General features: G+C 50.2%; 1 protein-coding gene across 5 annotated transcripts in view; it reads right to left on the bottom strand.

Moving 5' to 3' along the window:
* The window catches only part of TNK2 (tyrosine kinase non receptor 2), a 119881-nt gene that overhangs the window by 12405 nt on the left and 85926 nt on the right, over nt 1-21550 (bottom strand). For 4 of the 5 annotated variants that reach the window (XM_053307731.1, XM_053307732.1, XM_053307729.1 and 1 more), the window contains 3 exons: nt 6622-6816; nt 5002-5093; nt 1084-1128 (listed from right to left, as the gene is read on the bottom strand). In XM_053307731.1, the coding sequence (XP_053163706.1) occupies nt 1084-1128; nt 5002-5093; nt 6622-6816 (332 nt within the window). The remainder of the gene's footprint in view (nt 1-1083; nt 1129-5001; nt 5094-6621; nt 6817-21550) is intronic. The other variant, XM_053307730.1, reaches the window with a different exon arrangement.

Raw genomic sequence — 21550 nt, forward strand, 5'->3', positions numbered from 1 at the left:
CGAGCGACTGACTTGTGTCTGAGAAGAGACTACTAGCCAGTGCAGCTGTCTAAGCGCTGGTGTGAGCTACGTGCCCTGTAGCCAGTCCTGGCTGGTAGCCCCGCAACAACATCTCCTCTTAGCCTGATGCAGCCTAAAGACAGCCCCAGGCGTTCACCTGTCCACTCAGCAGGCAGCTGCCACTGAAGACAGCAATTCTGTGTTGATCCCTCGCCCCTGGGAACATTCAGTTCTATGCACGTGCTTTCCTTGCCCCCGCCAGCAGCAGCCAATGCTGTGGAGCAGGACCCTGCCATGATATGGGAAAGTGTGCCTGCATGTCCGAAGGCGTGGGGAGAACTTGGCACACACTTGTGGCAGCAGCTTTGGGTGGAGTGTTGTGTATACTTTGCCTCCACTTAGTTACATCTGGAGTTCCCAGGCTTGGGCCTCCAGATGTTGTTGGACTACAAATCTCATCACCCACAGCCGCAATAGTTGTGGCTGTGAACGATGGGGGTTGTAGTCCAACAACATCTGGGGGCCCATGCGCAGGAACACCTGAGTTACACAAACCAAGATTCTGGGAACATCCACATTCCTCCACAAGAGGGCAGCAGAGATTGGAAAATAAGGCTATTTGGTTCCCATCAAGACATTCAAACGGATTAGTTCGTCGTTAACAGGCTATAAACAGCTGGCTGTACTCAGGACGATCGGGTGTTATGGAACAAGGTTGCAAAAGCACTGCACATTTAGAAGGGTTTAAGGACAATTAAACAAGGAAGGGCCCCAACAGGCTATAACAGAGGTTGAAAGCGGAGACTCCCAACAACTCAGATGTGGAAGAATCCGCCTGTGGAGGCTGCTGCTCTCTGTCTTTGACATTTAGGTTTGTGGGCTTGTGCACGGAGCATCAAGCGCCTCTCAGAGACCCTCATGCAGTCCCCAGGTTCGCTGTGCACACGGCCAGGCAGGCATTCGCAGGGGCAGGAAGCTCACAGCACCCCCCCCCCGAGGTACCTGTGAAGAGAGGAGCTAAAAGAGAGCAGAGAGGGCAGGTGCAGCAGGAGGCCCGGCAGCCCGGAAAGCAGCCCCACTTACTCTTTAGAAGGATCGAAGGCTGAGGTGGCCGAGGAGGCGGCTCTCCTGCAGGAAAGAGAAAAACAGAGAGATCCCACAGAAGAGAGAGAGAGAGAGAGAGAGCAGGGCGTTAGTCAGCAACGTGCAGGGGGCAGAGACTGCGTATAAGACGGTGCAGGCAGCTAGGGAAAGGGCGGCCAAGAGTGTAGGGGGGGAGAAAGATCCACGCTAGCCAGAGCTCCTCGGTGCATTCCCAAGCTTCCCTCTCTGCAGCATGTGCAAGGCATCTAGGGAAGGAATCTAGGCTTTCTTTCTGGAAGGAAACCCCCTCCCGGCTGAAGGTTCGGCCACAAAGGGCTGCAGAGCCGAAACACCCACCACGGTCCTAATAAAGATGCATACTCTGGAGCCCCTGGTGGCGCAGTGGTAAAAACTGCCGCCCTGTAACCAGAAGGTTACAAGTTCGATCCTGACCAGGGGCTCAAGGTTGACTCAGCCTTCCATCCTTCCGAGGTCGGTAAAATGAGTACCCAGAATGTTGGGGGCAATATGCTAAATCATTGTAAACCGCTTAGAGAGCTTCGGCTATAAAGCGGTATATAAATGTAAGTGCTATTGCTATTGCTATTGCTAAGTGCTACTCTGAATGCACATGGGAAAGCTGCTAGGTCATCTCCGTGGCGGCATGGTAGGCACTGCAAGTTTCTGGTGCACTCATGTGGCACGGCCCGTCCTTCCAAAGGCGCACAGATCCATGTGGAGGTTGCACTGATCCGCAGGGAGAATCCAGAAAAGAAATGCCCTGGCATCACAAGGTGCATGGCCGGGACCTGTGTTCCCTCTGTAGCAGGGAGTCCCAGATGTCATTGACTACAACTCCCATAACCCCTAGCTGTAATGGAGAGGTTAAATCTGATGAGGAACACTGGAGTGCAGGTGGGGCTGCCTAGACCTTCTGCCACGCCGTTTCCCCATGAAGCATTCCTCTGAATTGGCCACATGTTTCATCAGGCACAACATACAGCTACCATCCAAGCAGAAGATGGTAAGAGCAGAAGATGGCGGGGCGGGGGTGGTGGTGCACAAATGCCTTGGAACTGTGGAAGGTAGGAGAAGGCTACAAACCTTTTCACAATGCCATGAAATAGCATCCTTTTCTGGAAAACACAGACCTTGTGAGCACCCCACACAGAACTAGTTTACTGCAGCGGGAGTTGTCCCAGGCAGTAGCAGGCTTAAGCCATCAGGTGCTCGGAGTGGACTGAGAAGTTATGGATGTTCAGACAGATCCCAAACTTAAGGTGCACCTCAGCAAAAGAAAGAGCAACCAGAAATCCAGGTACATACTAGTAGTGCACAAAACGGGTGGTACCCCTCATAATATCCTTGGCACAAGATTAGCTTGTGAAGTTTGGTATGTTGCTGAAATATCCAAATTGTGTGGAGTGGCAAGGGGTGGCAAACCTGGGTCCCCAAATAGTCATTCATTCAATTTATAAATCGCTCTTCCTAAAGTGGCTCAGGGCAGTTCACATTTTAAAAAAAATAAAACCCAACCCACAATAAAACAATTTTTAAAAAAATCAAACCAGATTAAAATTAAAACTAGATAACACTAAAAGCCAGGCTAAAAAGATGGGTCTTTTAAGGCTCTCCAGAAAGCCTCCAAGGAAGATAATCCCACAGACAGCACGTTCCACAACGCAGGGGCAACAATTGAGCAGGCTCGATCCCAGGTCTCCAGCAGATGAACTCGTGGCACCCAATGACGGATCCCTCCTGGTGATCTTAATGAGTGGTGGGGATCTTGTAGAGACAGGAGCTCTCTCAGCTAACCTGGACTTAAGCCATTCAGGGCTCACACAGGTAATAACTAGCACTTTGTACTTTGCCCAGAAACTTTGGCCAAAGGCCATCCTGGCTGGGGATGATGGGAGTTGTGTTCCCCAACATCTGGGGACCCATTTGAGTACCTTTGCATTAAGGGATGGAAGACAGAAATATGACTTTAAAAAAAACCTAGCATCCATTTATTGATTTTGGGGAACCAAAGTATAATATTAATTTTAATGTACATAAACGTTTTTCAGTATAACAATATCATCAGAATTTCTTGTGGTTTCCTGTGTAATGGGGAAAATGCTATGTAATTTTGATTTGCAGCCTAACATATTTTTAAGGTGAGAGAAAAGTCCAGGTACATTCCCAAGAGAAAAATGGCAAACGGGCCATATTTTGGGAGTCATCTGTGCATTTTTTCGAGCAGCCCACTCAGTCCACTTCAAGCATCTCAAGAAGTAAGTGATTGCTTAGGAAAGCTCTTGTCACAATCAGCCAGTTAATCTCAACGGTGTTCCAGCACTTGCTTCGCTTGGATTCACACAGCTACCCTTCTGAAACAGGTTTCTAAGAAGCACCCACTCACAGAGAAAGAGCTCAACAGAAAGGCGGTACTTGGAGGAAAAAAGCCGGCTGAAAACCAAGCAACGATTCTGAAGCCAGCAAAAACTCTAGGGGGGTGGGGGAGACCCCACAGAGGCTCTCCTAGCTACACAAAAATTTCTGAAACCTTCTAAGCCCATCATGTGCCAACCCTACACAGGTCCGGGCTTTCTTGTGGACCAATGGCGCAGCCAGTCAAAACTACAACAGTATAGGGAAGAAGAGAGAAAAACATTCTGTGCCTTGAAGAATATTTGTTTGTGAGAAATAAAGTTATACTTCCCAATGATTGTTCAATTTTGCATGAACAATCCTGCCACTGAAATTAGCTGAATGCACTACTTGTTACACCAGTATATGCTTGGGGAAAGGTGTTTTGTTTTTTGGGGGGGGGTATTGTTTTAGAAGAAATTTTATATCAGGGGTGGGCAACTTGGCCCTCCAGCTGTTGTTAAATTACAATCATCTTCCCCAGTCACAATAAGTTGTGGTGAGGATTATGGGTGTTGTAGTTCAATAACCGCTGGAGGGCCAAGTTTGCCCACCTGTTTTATATCATCATATTTTAACTGTTATTGTTCTCAACAGATTTTTAACAGTCGATAATCAGATCAATAATTCAAAAATGACATCATGCCCAAGAAAAGCAGATCTTTCTCAGTTTCAAATTTGCTAAGATTTACATTTACCATATATGGTCGTTGTTCAATGAAATGAATATAGTTTGAAGTTGAAATCCTACAAAATTTCAAACCGTTCTTGTACTTCCCTTATGCAAGCACATTAATAAACAATTATTTGAAATATATTTAATTTCTTGAACTGTCCGATAAGTGTAATCTACACAAAATGACTTTGCCTAGTCAATGACAGGCTCACCTACTAGTTCACACTAAAGATTATCTGAAAAATTTCCCAGAAGCCATTCTGATGATATTCAGGGGGGAAGAAACAAAACAAGAGAGATTTTGGGGGTGGGCAAGATTTTCTTGCAAGGTTTCAAGACAGGCAGCTTACTGTTGTTTGGTAGAAGCAACCGTGTATATTTATTTATTATCTTTTTCCACGTTATGTTGTGCCTTCGCAGGCAGTAACAAAAACAGCCCTGAAAGCACTAGGCCTGTCCTTGGTGGCCAGCTCCACTTGGCGGCCATCTTTGTTCCTGGAATGATGCTATGTCATGATGCCATGACTGGGGCCAGAGCAAGGTGCTCTTGCTTCTCCACACATTGCCTGGTAATGTGAACCTGCCCATATTGCCATTCCAAGGGGGCTCTGGAGGGCGGGGGCATGTGGTTGCCAGCCCTGATAAATTCTGCCCCACAAAATGGCAGAGATTGGTCCTCCGTTTTCTCTGCCTGAGAATTTAGTGGAGAAAACGAAGGAGGAGGAGCGTTTCAGATCTGCTGCAGTTCACAACTGCTCTAACTCAACCAGGATTTAGCACCGCCCAGTAGAGAGGAGTGGGTGAGAAAGTGAGCTGGGGAAACACCTTACTTTTTGCCCTTCCTGGTAGCTGTGTGGGCCGAGCTGCATTCAAGTCCACGCCTAGAACGTCTGGAGGGTCCATGGGATTTCCCAGGTACAGTCTGCAGGGAGACGCAGAAAGAAAGGCACCCGTGGTTATCCCCTGCTGACACACTCTCACTACCCCTTTTCCCCAGTACTGATTAACTGAGTCACTGAATAGAGCCCCCAAGCCACACACTCTCAAGCCTGATTCAGACATTATGTTGTACAAGTGTACAGATATCTGTACACGCATACATGTGTTTGTGTGAATGAAAGTACCCGTGTTCATTTTTAAAGTGAACCTGGATACAAGCCCTTCAAACACATGGTACAGATAGCAAGTGTACTTCTTCTTATGTTTTTAATGTTTACATTTTATATCCCACTCTTCCTGCAAAGAGCCCAGAGCGGTGTACTACATACTTAAGTTTCTCCACACAACAACCCTGTGAAGTAGATTAGGCTGAGAGAGAAGTGACTGGCCCAGAGTCACCCAGCAAGTCCCATGGCTGAATGGGGATTTGAACTCGGTTCTCCCCGAGACCAGTACTCTAACTGCTACACCACACTTCTGTACCTGTGTTCATTTGAATGACTGTACCTGTGTACAGATCTTTGCCTGTGTACACTGTGCACTCATTCTACGAGTGTTGAACATAACATGTGGATGGGCCTTCTGTCTGCAGAGCACTACAAATCTCCCGATTACTTCTAGCCACCCTGCAGTGCTAGCGGTCCTGCAGAGAAATGCACCTGTCATATTGCTATGGCAAAGAGCAACGTCCCTGCAAGTTTTGCTTGGTCGTGAGTGTATGGCTCTTCGAGGTCTTGGACCTGCATTTCCCCAGAAAACTGAACCTAGGACAGCTCGGCCTCAAAAGGGACTGCGGTCATGGTCAGAGCTCTGCAAGTGAGCCAAATTCTGCCCCATGTCCAGTTCCATCCTGCAACCTGGGTAAACTCTGCCTATGTGCATAATTCCTCTTGCTCTGTATAATGTGTTCAGCTATTTTTATTTGTTTGTGCACCATGTACTGACTTTGGGGAGGGGCAAACAGAAGGCCCATTTAAGGCACTTTAAGCCTGCCCCCTAAACTCCTGGGCTTCATTTCCAGTCTCCCCGGTTTCTGAGATTCCAGCAGGTATGGCACGCACACACTCCCAAGCACCAAGAGTTAAGGGCTAGGAGTTTGCTTTCTAACCATAAGGGCTAGGAGTTTGCTGCTCCCCACCCTTGGCAAGGTTCTCAAGAAACTGGATTCTATGTCCAGTATCACATGTGTTTGGGTTTTGGTGCTCCTGCAGAATGGCCCCATGTGTATGGCCCTCAACACAGCCAGCATGTGCATTAGAGCCACCCCAACTCCTGGTCCTGCTCCTCAAGCAGCTGCCCAGTTCCCACTGGGAAGGGGGTTTGGGCAACTAGCCCAGAAGTCAGCTAGCCAGCCCTGGGCACAGGGCCATGCATTTGTGTGTGCAGAGGCACTAGCCAAAGAAGCAGAAGACGCCAGGGGCTACCGCACCTCCCACGGCTGTTCCCCTGCGGGAGCTAGAAAGAAAACAAGCAGAGAGCCCAGCGGGAGAAGGTGCTGGGCATTGACTTACTCGTCAATCTTGTCAGGGAAGCCCCAGCACTGCTGGGGGTTGGTGTCTCCATGGCCCGTGTGGATGAAGCTGTTTTTGAGTGGCTGGCTGATGTCGTGGGCCGAGAGCCCGGCCACCGAGGTCACGGTGTTGCGTGGAAACTGGCCCACCTTCAGGGTCCTCTTGTTCTGACCCCGCCACCAGTAATTCTCAGCCCTGGGGAACAGAAACAGGCCGGGTTACAGGGACCACATGAAGCCACACACGAGGCCTTTTGTGCTGCTAGGAGTGGGGAGGCAAAGGGGGGCGTCTCCGCCTGAGGATCTGCAAGCACCTGGGTCTAGAACCTACAGGGGGGTTTCTCAGTGGCAGAGCATCTGCTGAGCATGCAAACGTCCCTGGCAGCATTTCCAGACAAGGCTGAGAGAAACGTCTGCAGGGAAGTGGCAGGATCCTGGCTCGGAAAGTTTGCAATTGCCAGACAAGGCGGGGAGGAGCAAGAGGCCAGGAGTCCACAGAAAAAGAGCAAGCGAGGCGATGCTGAGGGGGATTTGTCCACCTCCCACACCATTCATGACTTGATTAAGCACCACCGCATTTCCCCTACCTTATCCGATTGCTATAAAACGGTATTGTCTGCTTTGCAATTATCACTGGCAAAAATTTGCAACAGAGACTGATCTCCACACTTATTTCCAGATAAACCTTCCCTTTGTAGCATTCACAAGTTAAGCGTGTGATGCATTTCGGGATTTCTCCCTCTTATGGTCCACCCAGTGAGGGTGTCGAGCTGTTCACTGGCTTGCCTATGAGGCAAGTGCTGGGACCACTGATCATTGACTCGAAGGCGGTGACCCACACTGGATGGCACCCCAGCCCAAAGTGGGTCCCAGTAATGGTGCCGCCACCACCAAGCTCATTAAAAGGCATTTCAGAGAAGAAAAGAGAATGGAAAGAAGGAGAGAGGAGGAGGACCATATGCAATTAAACATTTAAAAAGTAGCCTCATGCAGCACTTTGAAGTTAATGGTTGCTCCCAGATAGTGATGGGGTGGACAATCAAATGCCACCAGGAAGCCCACAAACGGAGCATGACAACAATAGCCCTCTCTGTGTTCTGCCCTGAACATGGAGGTCTAATTCAGTAATTGTGGCCAATAGACCTTGATAGACTCATTAATTTGTATAATTTCCTTTTAAAGTCATCTAAGAAAGTGACCAGACAGCAAATTTTCTACACAATGCATAATTAACCTATGGAATTCTCTGCCACAGGATGTGACAATGGCCACATCCACTAGCTTGGGTGGCTTTAAAAGGGGCTGAGACAAATTCATGGAGAACAGACCTATAAATGGCTACTAGTCTGGTGGCTATATAGGCCACCTCAAGCCTCCAAAGCAAGATGTCTCTCAATACCAGTTGCAGGGGAGCAACAGCAGGAGAGGGGGCATGCCCTCACCTCTTGCCCTCTGTGGGCTTCCCATAGGCATCTGTTGGGCCACTGTGGGAATCAGGATGCTAGAGGAGATAGGGCTTGGGCCTGTTCCAGCAGGGATGAACAAAAATTGTAAACTGCTCTGATTCTATGTAAACTGCTTTGATAAATTTGGTTGAAGAGCGGTATATAAATGTCCGTAGTAGTAGAACTACTTATATACTGCTTTTCAACCCAAGTTTTCAAAGTGGTTTACATAGAAAAACAAATAATCAATAAGTAAGAGGCCTCTTTGTCCCAAGAGGGCTCACAATCTAACAGGAAACAGAAAGTAGAGACCAGCCACAGCCACTGAAAGGATGTTGTGATGGGGTTGGGTAGGGACAGTGGCTCTCCCCCTGCTTAATACACGAGACCCACCACTTTTAAAGGCAGAGGCACACCTAGGTAATTTTGGAGCCTGGACCTAAAGGCCTTTGGAGGGCCCCCCATTGCTGGACCCCCCCCCATGCTGCAAGTTAAGTTAAGCATCCTCCCCCTACACACACACTGTGACACGCACGGTACTTTTAACACGTGGGTCCTTGTGGGCACCAACAGCAACTGAACTCACAAGAATGCAATATAAAACAGGTATATGTGTGCAAATCCACATTAGCAGAGACATTTCAACACAGAACGTAACATCTTCCCACCCCACATATTCCCCCCCCCCATCTCTAAAGCACCCGGCACTGGTCACAATCCCACTGGGCCGCCTGGCGCAGTGCGGGCCAGTGGTGACCACATCCGCCGGGCCAGTCTAAGGGGGATTCGGATTCGGGGGGCTCCCAAGGGGGTGTGGAGGCCCTGGACTTTGGCCCGGAAGTCCAGGGGGAAGAGCGCCGCTGTTTAAAGGTGCCTCTCTGCTCAGTCAGCAGGAGGAAGCGAGGCTTTAAGCCAGGTACGGGCAGGGCCGCAGGGCCCGTGTTCACAAGGGAGGGCGAGGGAGGAGGAGGCGGCGGCGGCGCCAGCTCCACCCTGCCTCCGGCTGTCCCCCCCTTGACTGAGTAATGAGCTGGCACAGAAAGGAGACTCATCGAGAAGGTAAACAGGAAAAGGGCAGAGCCAGGCCTGACGCGGGTGACTCACTGGGTGACTTCAGAGGATGACCTTCCTTGAGCCGGCCCCACTGCCAGCCAGGAGCACCTGCCGGGCCTGCAGAGGAGGAGACACACTCTGGCCGGGGCTGTCTCCTGCACACAAACCCTCGCTGCTCAGCTTCCGCTCCCATTCCCATTCTCACCGTTTGCTGCTTTTGAAACACAGTTCTGACACAAGGAGTTCCCCATTTCTCCAGGGGGGCTGCAGAAGCCCGGATGGAAGTTTCATGGGGCTGCGATGAACTGCAGAGGTGGCAGCGAGGGGGGAGAATGCTACAGGGACACCGCTTCTTTCCCTTTTGGGGATTCTTCTCCGTAAAAAAAAAAGACGAGTGAGCAAATTGTGTCAATAATTAGGGAGGGCAGCAGGGATGGGGCCTGCCAGTCTCTAGGCTCTCCCATTGAGATGCAGAGGTGGAACAAGGAAATTTGCCTCTTTGAAATGCCACGTTCCTCGAAATGGGGGAGAAGTGAAACAGGACACCCTGGATACGCTGCTCTGAATACTTTGGAGGAAGAAGGGAGGGAGGAATGCAGACATGAGGCATCCAAAGTAGTAGTAATAATAATAACAATAGTTCAAAAGCGGGGAGAACAATGCTGATTGCTAATGCTGCCAGATTTAGTCACTTCAGGGAGACAATGGCCTAAATCACATTATATAATAAAGATCTGGCACATAATCCATGAATCACTCTTGTCAGCAGGGCTGGACTGTAGCGGTTCCTGGAGGATGGCACCTTCAAGCCCTTTGAGATGCCAGAAGCCCTGCAGGAAGTTTTGCGCACAGCAGTTTTACCGCAAGAGGTTTTGCTTTTAGCTCGCATCTCCTCCAGAATGGAGGGTGCAAGTACACTTATCAGCCAAATTTTCCCCGAAGTCCCTGCAAGTTATCAGGGAGCAGTCCACAATGCAAATTGGGTTTTCCACTGCGTCCGAGTGTAGCCTGATTTATCTCCAGAGTAAAAAACTCCACTATTTTCAGCAGTGTTTTGTGATCGCTTTAAGTTCGCAGTAAAGCCTCCCAGTAAACACGTGGTAAAATCTGTTGTGCGTAAAACCTCCAGGTAAGAACACTAACCGGCCGACAGGGGCTAAGGACCATTTTCGTTTTGTCAGGCTCTCTGGAAACTTGCCCAGGGCAGAGGGGAGGAACACCCGTGGCTGAAGGGCAGAACACTCACTGGGCATGCAAAAGGTACCAGCAGGCCTCAGGGAGAAGTCAGTGCCATCATTCAGAGGAAACAGCCCTGGGCTTTGTAGCTGGACTCGGGGTTCATAATTGGGGCCAGTAAATAAATAGAGTAAATAGAGTCCAGAGACTCTAGGAACAACAGAAGCTGCCTTATACTGAGTCAGACCCTTGGTCCATCTAGCTCAGAATTGTCTACACTGACTGTCAGTGGCTCTCCAGAGTTTCAGGTGTGTATTTTCCTGCCCTACCTGGAGATGCTGCCAGGGAGCGAACCCGAGACCATCTGCATGAGAGTAAACGCTCTAACACTGAGTTATGGCCCCATCTCCTAAAGGGAATACTTTATAACAGACAGGGCTTGCATGTAGCCACTCGTCCAAAAGCAAACCAGGGCAGACCCTGCTTAGCAGGGGGAACAATTCATGCTCACTACCACAAGACCAGCTCTCTTTCCCAAGTCCTATATGTGAAATCTTAAATGTATATATTCACATTTAGAACTCAATTTTCCAGCCTGAAACTCTGGGATAAAAAGAGATGCAAAATGAAGTAAATTAGAAGTAACCACTTTTTATACCTTTCCATTTTGGCATGATGAAGAGTTCTGTGTGGCCCAAGAGTTTGCACAATCTAACAGGAAGAGATGTTGGTCCAATTCTTAAGCCCCTCATATGGCTCTTGTTGCAATAATTAAGGAGGAGACACAGGCAAGATCTTACCCACTCAAATACTAGCTGAGTAAAGTGGCACCCTTAAAAAGTGGTAAAGGCAAAGTGCTGTTGAGTCGGTGCCGACTTGTTTGTATTTAGCAGGGGGAGAGGGCTGCTATCGGACCCCAGCACAGCATCCTTCCTGTGGTTGTGGCTGGGGTCTACCTTATGTTTCCTTTTAGTAGGGGTGTGCAAATCGATTTGTGTACAAATTGATTTGTACCTGAATCTAGCTGATTTGGGTGATTTGGAGACAGAACAAATTGCCCCTGTGTTCCATTGGCTAGTTTCAGGTCCAAATCAAACTGCACCAGATTCTACTCAAATCGATTTGAGATGCACATTCCTGCAATCTTTTGCCCCAGATTCCCAGCTTTCATTTTTTAAAAAGAGCTAAGCTCTAGCCCTTCTAGAAGTGGAGTTATAGAGCAAAATGTGTGGTCACTATTTTTCAAGTGTTTCTTTGGTGTATAATAACATTTCCTCAAAGAATCTCTATGAGGATTCATTACACACCTTCATTTCTACTCTTCATTTTGACGGTCTTTGGACAGTGCCAACTCTCAACTGCCATGGGCCAACTATACCCGCCTTCCATCCACAAGGCAGTGGGGTACTACTCAGTTGATGTTCTAGAAATTTTTCAAGTGTTTAGACTCCTTGGTGTCCAATAACCTTTCCTCATAATGAATCCCTATGAGGATTCGTTACACACCAAAGAGTCTAAACATCTCAAACATTTCAAAAAATATAAACCGAGTACCCAGTGGCTTGCAGGTTGGGGGCACATGGGATACCCCTAATTCCCCACCCCCACTCAAAAAGCAGTGGGGTCAAAATGAACAGAAGAAACGAAGGTGTGTAATGAAGACACCAAAGAATCTAAACACTTCAAAAGATCCTAAACAATAAACTGAGTACCCCAGTGTGTGTGTGTGTGTGGGGGGGGTGTAGTTAGCACATGGCAATTGGCAGTGTCTAATGACAGACAAAATGAACAGAAGAAATGAAGATGTGCAATGAATCCTCATAGGGATTCATTGTGAGGAAAAGTTATTAGACACCAAAGAATCCAAACATTTGAAAAATAGTGTCCACACATTTATTTTGCTCCATAAATCCACGTCTACAAGGGCTAGATCTTAGGGGTGATTTTTTGGTGTTTTTTTTAAATGAAAGCTGGGGATCCATGTTAGGGTTAGGTTAGGGCAACTTAGAATCCCCATTATTTCCTATGGCGGAAATATACAATATCAGTAAAAAAGTTTTTAAAAACTCATTAAATTTTAACCAAGTGCCCCACTGCCTTGAAATTTGAGTGGTAGGTGGCAACCATGGGGACCTACCCACAATCCAAATTTGGTGCCCCAGGGCCTTTATAAGTGGTTTGAATTGATCAGAGTCCAAATCAAATCTAATCAAATCCAAATCAAATCTGGGGTGATTTGGGGGGGAGGGGCAGATTTGGACACATAACAAATCAAAGGTGATTCAATTTGGGCAGAAATCGAATCAAAAAAATCAATTCGTGCACATCCCTACCTTCTAGGCTGTGAGCCCTTTGAGGACAAAGAAGCAGTATATGTCTCTTCTTTTCATGGAAACCACTTTGAGAACTTTTTTGGGGGGGCGGTTGAAGAGGCACATCAATATTCACCATCGCAATAGCATGACACAATCTGGGGCAAAATTCTGCACAGGACTCACTGAAAACCACACAGTGTGAGACCCTCCTAGTGGGTTGTGCCTCAGTCAGTTAGGGGAAGGGTCTTTCTGCCTTAGGGCCAGCCTGTGCCCCAGTGACTGCTCCCCGACAGCTGCCCACATAGACAGGCAGGGGATTCGGGCGCTCTGCTGCTCACAGGCCTGGACTGTGCGAAGAGTCAACACAACAAGCGTTCTGCAGTTGGTTCAAGTATGAACCACTTCATAGCCTTCCCTGCCAAAGCAATGGGTAGCAGCAATCCACAGATGGCTAAGATGAGGCCCAGAGGAACTAGAACCCAGAACCAATGCTAGGAACACAGGAAGCTGCCTTATCCTGACTCAGACCATTGAGCTCAGGATTTCCGATCCTGACTGGCTGCGGGCCTCCGGGGTTTCAGGCAGGAGTCCTTCCCAGCCCTCCTGGAGGAGCTGCCAGGGACTGAACAAGGGACCTTCTGCCTGCAAAACGGATGCTCTGCTCTACAGCTAGCCACAGCCTGTCCCTTCTCAGACGCTTCCAAGACGCATGGCCACATTCTCTGCAGCTCCCTCACACAGCCCAAACCAGGGACCAGAGACCAGGACGTCCAACAGCAGAAAGCAGGAAATGCTTCAGGGCTTTCCCCAGGGATAAAACCAGGGTGGGTTGCAACACTCAGCCCGTCTTCCCCACCCCACCCTACCCCTCCTGTGCCCACCCAGCACAAGGATCACCTGCTTGGGGGTCGCCCGGGAAAAATCCTCCCTGGATTCTCAGCTCATCCTCACAGCCGGCAGCAGGGAGTGAGAGAGAAAGCAAACAGGTCTGGCTGCACCTCCGCGAGCCGCCGGGACGGACGAGGCAGGCAGCTTGCAGGGAAGCGCTGCTTATGTGCTCAGCCCCGTCACTCAGCGCAGCGGTGATGTAATGTGGGTGGGGGTGTGCACACGCCGGTTCAGCAGTCGGCTACACCCTTGTCCCGGACTCCAGTTACAAACCAACTCCCTGCAATTAAGAGCACCCGGCCCCGAGCAAGAGTCACTGCTGGGCAGGCAGGCAGGCAGGCAGGCGCGAAAGCGAGTCCCTCAAGACACACACCAGCAGTCGTGCCCTGAGTCATGCCGGTGGGGTGATTCATGTGCAGGCGGAGGGAGAGGGGTGCCTGGGAGGGAGGGAGGGAGGGAGGGAGGGAGAGCCTGCCCGGGTCAGGCTCAGGTTCTCAGGCCTACCCCCTGGGGTCCCATCCCTGCCGCCGCCGCCTCCAGCTTCTGCTCTCTGTAGAGCAAGGGCAGGCAACACTGGCTGCCCAGTTGTTGCTGAACTACAACTCCCAGCACCCCCAGGCAGAACTGTCTGGGGATGATGGGAACTGTCACTCCACAACCGTGGAGCAGCCAAGTTGCTTGCCCTTGCCGCAGAGAACGGCCGAGGAAACTGGAGGCAGCAGGCATCCCTTGCGGGGTGCAAGGTAGGGTGGAGCGGAAGCTGGCAAGAGAAGGCTGCTGACCCCTTCCCTGCCCACCACTCTTCCCCGCCACCCCTTCTCAGCAGCCACAAGGCCCAGATCTGTGCCTGGCCCGGGAACGACCCCCACCCGCCTCCCCTGCTCGCCCGCGATGCCTGGAACCAGCCCTCTGACTGCGTGCCTGGAGCCACCTCTGTGTCCCTCTTCGCATCGACTCAGAAGCTATGACGGCTAAGACCACAAATATTGATATGCCACTTTTCAACAGAAGTCAAAGCAGTTTACACAGAAAAAACAGATAACAAAGTTACTTCCCTGTCCCCAAGGGGCTCGCGGCCTAAAAAGAAACACAAAGTGGACATTGGCAACAACCACTGATGCTGTGCTGGGGCTGGATAGGGATGGCCGCTCCCCCCCCCCCCGCTAAATACAAGAGAATCTCCACTTTTAAAAGTGCCTCTTTGTGCAGTTAGCAGAGGTTAGCTGCCTTTGACCGAGTCAGACCTTTTGCTCCATCAAGCCCGGTGCTGTTGACTCAGACCGGCAGCAGTTCTGCAGGGTCTCAGGCAGAGAAGTTTCCTTGTTGTCTGCACCCTGGTCTTTTAACGGGAATTGCTGGGGGCTGAGCCTGGGACCCTTCTGTGTGCAAAGTGCTTGTGCTTCCACTGACCTATTGGGGGGAGGGCCACCCCGATTCCCAATCCCTCCCACCGCTTCCTCCACAGCTCTCATCTAGCCCTGTTCCTTCACCCCCTCCACCCCAGTTGCAACAAAGCCTACAGATCCGTAACTTCACTTATCTGCAGTCACCTCGTGTTACTCTCCCATTTCCTCCTCCTCCCTTTTTAAATGTAAACTGTAAGTTCCTAGGGGCAGGGACCAGGCTCTTTTTTGCTTACAGCACGCTTCCAAGTGCCACTGATGGCGCTGCATAATGACAATCGTCACAGCAGCTCCATCCGCTCTCAGAGTGCTCTGTGGTTTTCACCAAGTCTGAATTCATATCAAGGTGGCTAGTACAGCAAAGTAGGGATGTGCACAAACTGGTGCTGGGCCAGTTCAGCGGCGGTGGGGGGGTTGGAGCAGGGAGGGTGCTCCTTCCCCCCTGCCACTTTCCTCCCACTGGCGCTTTGTCCAAAATTGCTGCGCAAGGCGGGAGCACACCCTCTTCCCAACCCAATCAGCGTCAGACTGGAAGTGGCCGGTGCATGTGGGCACATCATGCACGCACATGCGCACTGGCTACTTCCAGTCTGACGCTGATCGGGGTGGGAAGAGGGTATGCTCCTGCCATGCACAGCAAATTTGGACACAGTGCTGGTGGGGGAAACGTGGGGGGCGGGAAGAGCACCCTCCCTGCTCCTTAAAGATAACACCCCCCACTGCCGAACCAGTTCCAACGCTGGACTAGTTCGGAGGTCCGGAAAAGGACCTCCGAACGGGTGCGTGCCCACCCCTACAGCAAAGCGGAGGGCCAAACTGGTAGGAATGCTGTGACTGGGATTTGGGACGTCTTTTTCTTTTTCAAAAAGCGGCTCCAAATCTGAGACTGTGGAGGGTTTGGGGATGTATTTGTGTGTGTGGGGGGTCAGGCCCTTTCCCCTGCACCACGTTCTGACCCAAACAGGCCCCCTGAAGTTGCTCTTAGTCATAAATGGGGGAACTTACCAGCCAGTTGTGCTCTGGGATAAACAGCAGCTTCAGGGTTGGTGGCGGGGAGCATTTAAGCAAGGCAGAAGTCCCCCCCCCAGATGTAGTTGGACTACAACTCCCATCATTCCCTGCTGCAGTGGCCCTGTGGCAGGGGGTGATGGGAGTTGTAGTCCAACTACATCTGGGGACCTGAGCTTGGGAACCCCTGAAGTAGGGCATCAGTGGGGGGGGGGAAGGCTTAACCCTTCCTCGGTGGGCCTGATCCAAAGCAGTGCCACCCACAGCCTCTTTCTGAAGAAGCCGGAGGTTCCACCCACTCAGTTCCCACCATGAGCAGCTGGGCCCTAAGTAAGATGCCAGAGAGGCGGCGGCTGCAGCAGGAAAAGGCAGCCTCCTAGCGAGTTTCCAATCCTGGTCGTGTGCAGTTGGGGAAACGAGCGAGGTGATGCTATCACTCCACGAAATTCCCTGGCTGCAGGTGCAGCATCCCGGGGGTGGGCAGGCAGCATGAGGACAGGAGCAAGCCGCCTGAGGTCATGCAAGGAAGAGCCAGGAGCCCTTCCGGGCATGTGCAATGACTTCTCAGCACCCTTGTGGAATGACGAGGCTCCGGACTGACCCAGGAATTCTCACGCCCCTTCTGTTCCATCAAAGGCTTGCAACGAGCCAGGGCAGTCTCTGCGCCGAAAACATGCAGATGGGGGAGGGAAGGCCCACGTGACCCTCTTGCCATGTGGGGCGAGGTAAGCAATTAGCTTGTGATACATAACTGGAATCTATTGCAGATCCATTGCATGGGGTGACCCCCAGTTCTAGGATCCTCCCTCTCTCTAATACCAGAACTCAGGGTCATAGGAACACAGAAAGCTGCCTCCGACTGAGTCAGACCTTTGGTGCATCTAGCTCAGTACTGTCTGCACAGACGGGCGGTAGCATTTGAATAAAACCTTCCAGCCCTAGCTGGAGAGATTGGCAGGGAATGAACCTGGAATCTTAGGCATGAAGCATGTAGATGCTCTTCCACTGAGCTATGATCCCACCCCTGCAGAGGAATACCTTACAGTGCTCACACATGTAGCCTCCCATCCAAATGCAAACCAAGGCAGACTCTGCTTAGCAAAGGGGACAAGTTACAGGAAGTTTGCTACCACAAGACCAGCTCTCCTCCATCCAGTCATTCAGTGGAATGGATAGACAGTAGGTCCAGGACAGAGAAAATAAATAAAAGGTTTCTGCACCCAATGCACAATTCATCTATAGCACTCAGTGTCACATGGTGTGCTGGTGATGGCCACTGGCTTAGATGGTTTTAAAAGTGGATTGAACAAAGTCACAGGTGTGCCAACAGTTACTAGCCAAGATAGCTAAGTGGAACCTGTAGTTTCAGGCACAGTATGCCCCTGAACAGGAGTCCCTGGAGGAGGCATCTGGTTGACCAAGATGGGAAAAGGGACACTGGACTGGATGAACCTTTGGCCTGATACAGCAAGGTTGCTCTTCTTATTGTAAGGCAGGCCAGTTGCTCTCTCCATTTTGCAAACGGGAACTGGAGGCTGAGAGACAACAGCTTGCCTGAGGATTTCATGGCTGAGGCAGGATTCGAACCAGGGACTCTCTTAGCCGGCATGCTCCTCTACAAGGGGGAGTTCAGCAAGAAAACAGCAGTATGAGGATATGGAGAAGCTTTTCTTCAAGGCCCTGAGACAAAGCTTGGCCGAATATCACAGTCTCAGAGCTGTGTGTGTGTGTGTGTGTGTGTGTGTGTGTGTTCAGACGAGAGGGCCCGTGGGTGTCCCTCCTCTCTCAGATTCTCCCCAACTCCAGCTGCTGCCAGGCTGGACAGGGCTGTGGCCTCCGCAGGCATTTCTTTGCCTGCTGCTTGCTCTTCTGGGAAAACAATCCCCCGCCGAGCAGGGCCGGCTCCTTCCCTGGCATGTGGATCAGATAAGCGTGGGTGGGTGGCAGCAGGGAGCGGCTGCTGCGGCGGTGGGGGTGTGCATGTGTGGCTGCAAGCAAGAGCTGAACGGGTACACAAGGCAGGGCAAGAAGCACACCCAGAGCAGTGACTCAGTGGAGGGAGGGCTGCGAGGCCCCAGCAAGCGGGGAGGGCGGCCACTTGGCCAGGCAGGGGACCGGGGGGGGGCCTCCAGGGGCTCAGGCAGCAAGTCAGGAGCTGCACCCCTGAATCCAGAGAAGAGCAGATGTCAGCAGGACTTTTCAAAGCAGAGTGGAAGGGCCTGGAGATCACCCAGCCTACATGGGAAGCCACCTTGTACAGAGTCAGACCCTTAATTGGGGGGGTTCTCCGCCTTGGGTCCAGTGTTCCTTCTAACAGGGATTCCCAGATGTTGTTGACTACAACTCCCAGCATCCCCAGCTGCAATGGCCTTTGGCTGGGGATTCTGGGAGTTGTAGTCAACAACATCTGGGAATCCCTGTTAGAGGGAGCACTGCTTGGGCCCTCAGATGTTTTTGGACTACAGTTCAGCCACAATCGCCACACGGCTGGGGGTGATGAGCTTTGTAGTCCGATATACATAAACCAAACAGATCCCCCACCATACGAACTATACAAAGACCATTTCATAAAGAATATAACTGGCACAACTTCTGTGGAAGAATAAATAGTCGCAAAATGCACCTAGGATACTGAATTCCCAAATCCCCAAGTAAGGTGCACAACACTGGAAATACATTCAAGCTTAAGACGGCGCAATGAATCAGTTCACTTTGTTGACATGGTGTCGTCTCGTGCTGAATGTACTTCCAGCATTGTGCACCTTACTTGGGGATTCGGAGCTTCAGTATCCTAGGTGCATGTTGTTACTATTTATTCTTCCACATTTTCTTTGTATTCCATTCTCTAAGACGTAACTGTGGCTAATCCCATGTGTGGCAGCTCTCGCAAGAGTTCACGAGCAGCTGCAAGACAGTCAAAGGCATGGGAAGAACGGTGGGCAGGCGAGTAAACTGCAGTGGAGGGAGGAGAGAAAGGCCCAGCTCGCCAGGTGGAAGAAGGCTGCTGGTGGAGAGGGCGGCACACTCCCTCTCTGGCCTGCCTGCCGGCCCAAAGGAAAGATGGAGCTGGCTGCTGGGAGAAGCAGCAGCGGCCAGGCTGGCCGGCAGCCAGGAAAAGCAGCGGGGTGGGGGACAGACGAAATGAGGCTGGGGGGAGAACGAGGGGCGCAGATCCTCTGCTCCAGCTCAGCTAGTTACTTGTATTCTGTATTAAATGGCCTGTGTATAGTTTGTATGGTGGAGATCTGCTTGATTTATGCATATCTTCATCATCAACCCCACCACCTGTTAAGATCATCTAGGGAGGTCCGGTTGCCACCAGATCGGTTGGTGACGACGCGAGACTGAGTCTTTTCTAGAGTTGCCCCGGACTCTGGAACACGCTTCCTAATGAAATTAGAGTTTCCCCTTCTCTGAATGTTTTTACGAAGGACTTAAAAACAAACCTGTTTATTCAGGCTTTTTAGTTTACAGTTTTAAAGCTTCGGTTTTAGAGTTTTTATCGTATTTCAAACTGTTTTAATTATGTTAATGTTTTAATGGTTTTATATTGTGAACTGCCCAGGGACTTTTTTGTATGGGGAGGGATATAAATGTACTAAATAAATAATAAGTAGAAATTATATTCGATACAGATATTTCAGTGCACACTGCTAGTCTTTGAGAGTGGCAGTCCACCAGCATCTCATTGAAGTGTCTTGAGAAAACTTAGCGGTCATGGGATAAAGGGACAAGTACATGTGTGGATTGCTAACTGGTTGAAAGACAGGAAACAGAGGGTTGGGATAAATAGAGAGTTTTTAAAATGGAGGGAAGTAAGAAGTGGGGTCCTCCGGGGATCTGTACTGGGACCGGTGCTTTTTTATTTATTCATAAATGATCTAGAAGCAGAGGTAAACAGCGATGTGGCCAAATTTGCAGATGATACCAAACTCTTTTGGGTAGTGAAATCCAAAACAGATTGTGAGGAGCTCCAAAAAGATCTCTCCAAACTGGGGGAGTGGGCAACAAAGTGGCAAATGCAGTTCAACACTGGCAAGTGTAAAGTGATGCACATTGGGACAAAAAACCTCAACTTCGAAAAACCTTTGAGGCTGAAGGTGGCCTATAGCCCACTGACCAGTAGCTGTTGATAGACCTTTCCTCCATGAAGTTATCCAAACCCCTCTTGAAGCCATCCAGATTGATGGCTGTCACCACATGTTGTGGCAGAGAATTCCATAGGTTGATTATGCACTGTGTGAAAAAGTACTTCCTTTTGTTAGTCCTAAATTTCATGACAATCAATTTCATGGGGATAAAGTGATGTAAAGTGATGCACATAAAGTGATGTAAAGTGATGCACATTGGGACAAAAAAAACCCCAACTTCAAGTATACGCTGATGGGATCTGAACTGTCGGTGCCAACCAGGAGAGGGATCTTGGGGTCATGGTGGACAGCTCGTTGGAAGTGTGGACTCAATGTGCGGCAGCTGTGAAAAAGGCCAATTCCATGCTAGGGATCATTAGGAAGGGGATTGGATATAAAACTGCTAGTATTATAATGCCCTTATACAAAACTATGGTGCGGCCACACCTGGAGTACTGTGTACAATTCTGGTCACCACATCTACAAAAGGAGATGCTGGAAAAGGTGCAGAAGAGGGCAACCAAGATGATCAGGGGCCTAGATCACCTTTTTTATGAGGCCAGGCTACAACACCTGGGGCTATTTAGTTTAGAAAAAAGATGACTGCGGGGAGACATGATAGAGGTCTATAAAATCATGCATGGTGTGGAGAAAGTGGAGAGAGAGAAATTCTTCTCTCTCACATACATAACACTAGAACCAGGGACCAGAATTGGACATAGTACTCCAGGTATGGCCGCACCATAGTTTTGCAGGATGCCTCTGAGTACCAGTTGTAGGGGAGTAACAGCAGGAGGGAGGACATGCCCTCAACTCCTGCCTGTGGCTTCCAGTGGCATCTGGTGGGCCACTGTGAGAAACAGGGTGCTGGACTAGATGTGCCTCCTTGGGCCTGATCCAGCAGGGCTGTTCTTACGATCTTATCTGGGGACCCAAGGTTGAGAACAGCTGGGCCAGTCCATCGAGCTCAGTACCATCCTCACGGACTGGCAGCAACCCTCCAGGGCTTCAGGCAGGGGTCTTTCCCCGCCTTCCCTGGAGATGCTGCCAGGGACTGAACCTGGGACCTTCTGCATGCTCTTCTCCTTACTTGTGGCCCTGCCCCACTTACACATGGCATATTCTCCTTTGTTGTCCCCAAACAGCCCAATGGATTCCTGCGGCTCTCCTTGATTAAGAACGCCATTATTCATGCCGCCTTATACAGGATGTGGAATGTGAAGAGTGCTTTACGGTCTGCATTTCATTTGCTCTCATGTGAGCCCATTTGGCAGATGGCAAACTAAAGCAAAGACACACGCCACCCTTGCCATAGAGCAAGGCCATGGCAGACGAGAAGCAAACGCAGGATTCCCCACTCCAAGCCCAACTCTGTCCACTGGGTCATCATTGTTGTGTTTGGCTTTACGATACTCTTCCCTCTCTGCCTTACCATTCATGTTCTTGTCTTGAAAATGAAAAGAAGGGGGAACTGAGGCAGAGAGGAATGCCCAGGTATAGCCTGTCCTATAC

This window comes from Hemicordylus capensis, chromosome 3 (assembly GCF_027244095.1).
Source record: "Hemicordylus capensis ecotype Gifberg chromosome 3, rHemCap1.1.pri, whole genome shotgun sequence".
NCBI classification, from domain to species: Eukaryota; Metazoa; Chordata; class Lepidosauria; order Squamata; family Cordylidae; genus Hemicordylus; species Hemicordylus capensis.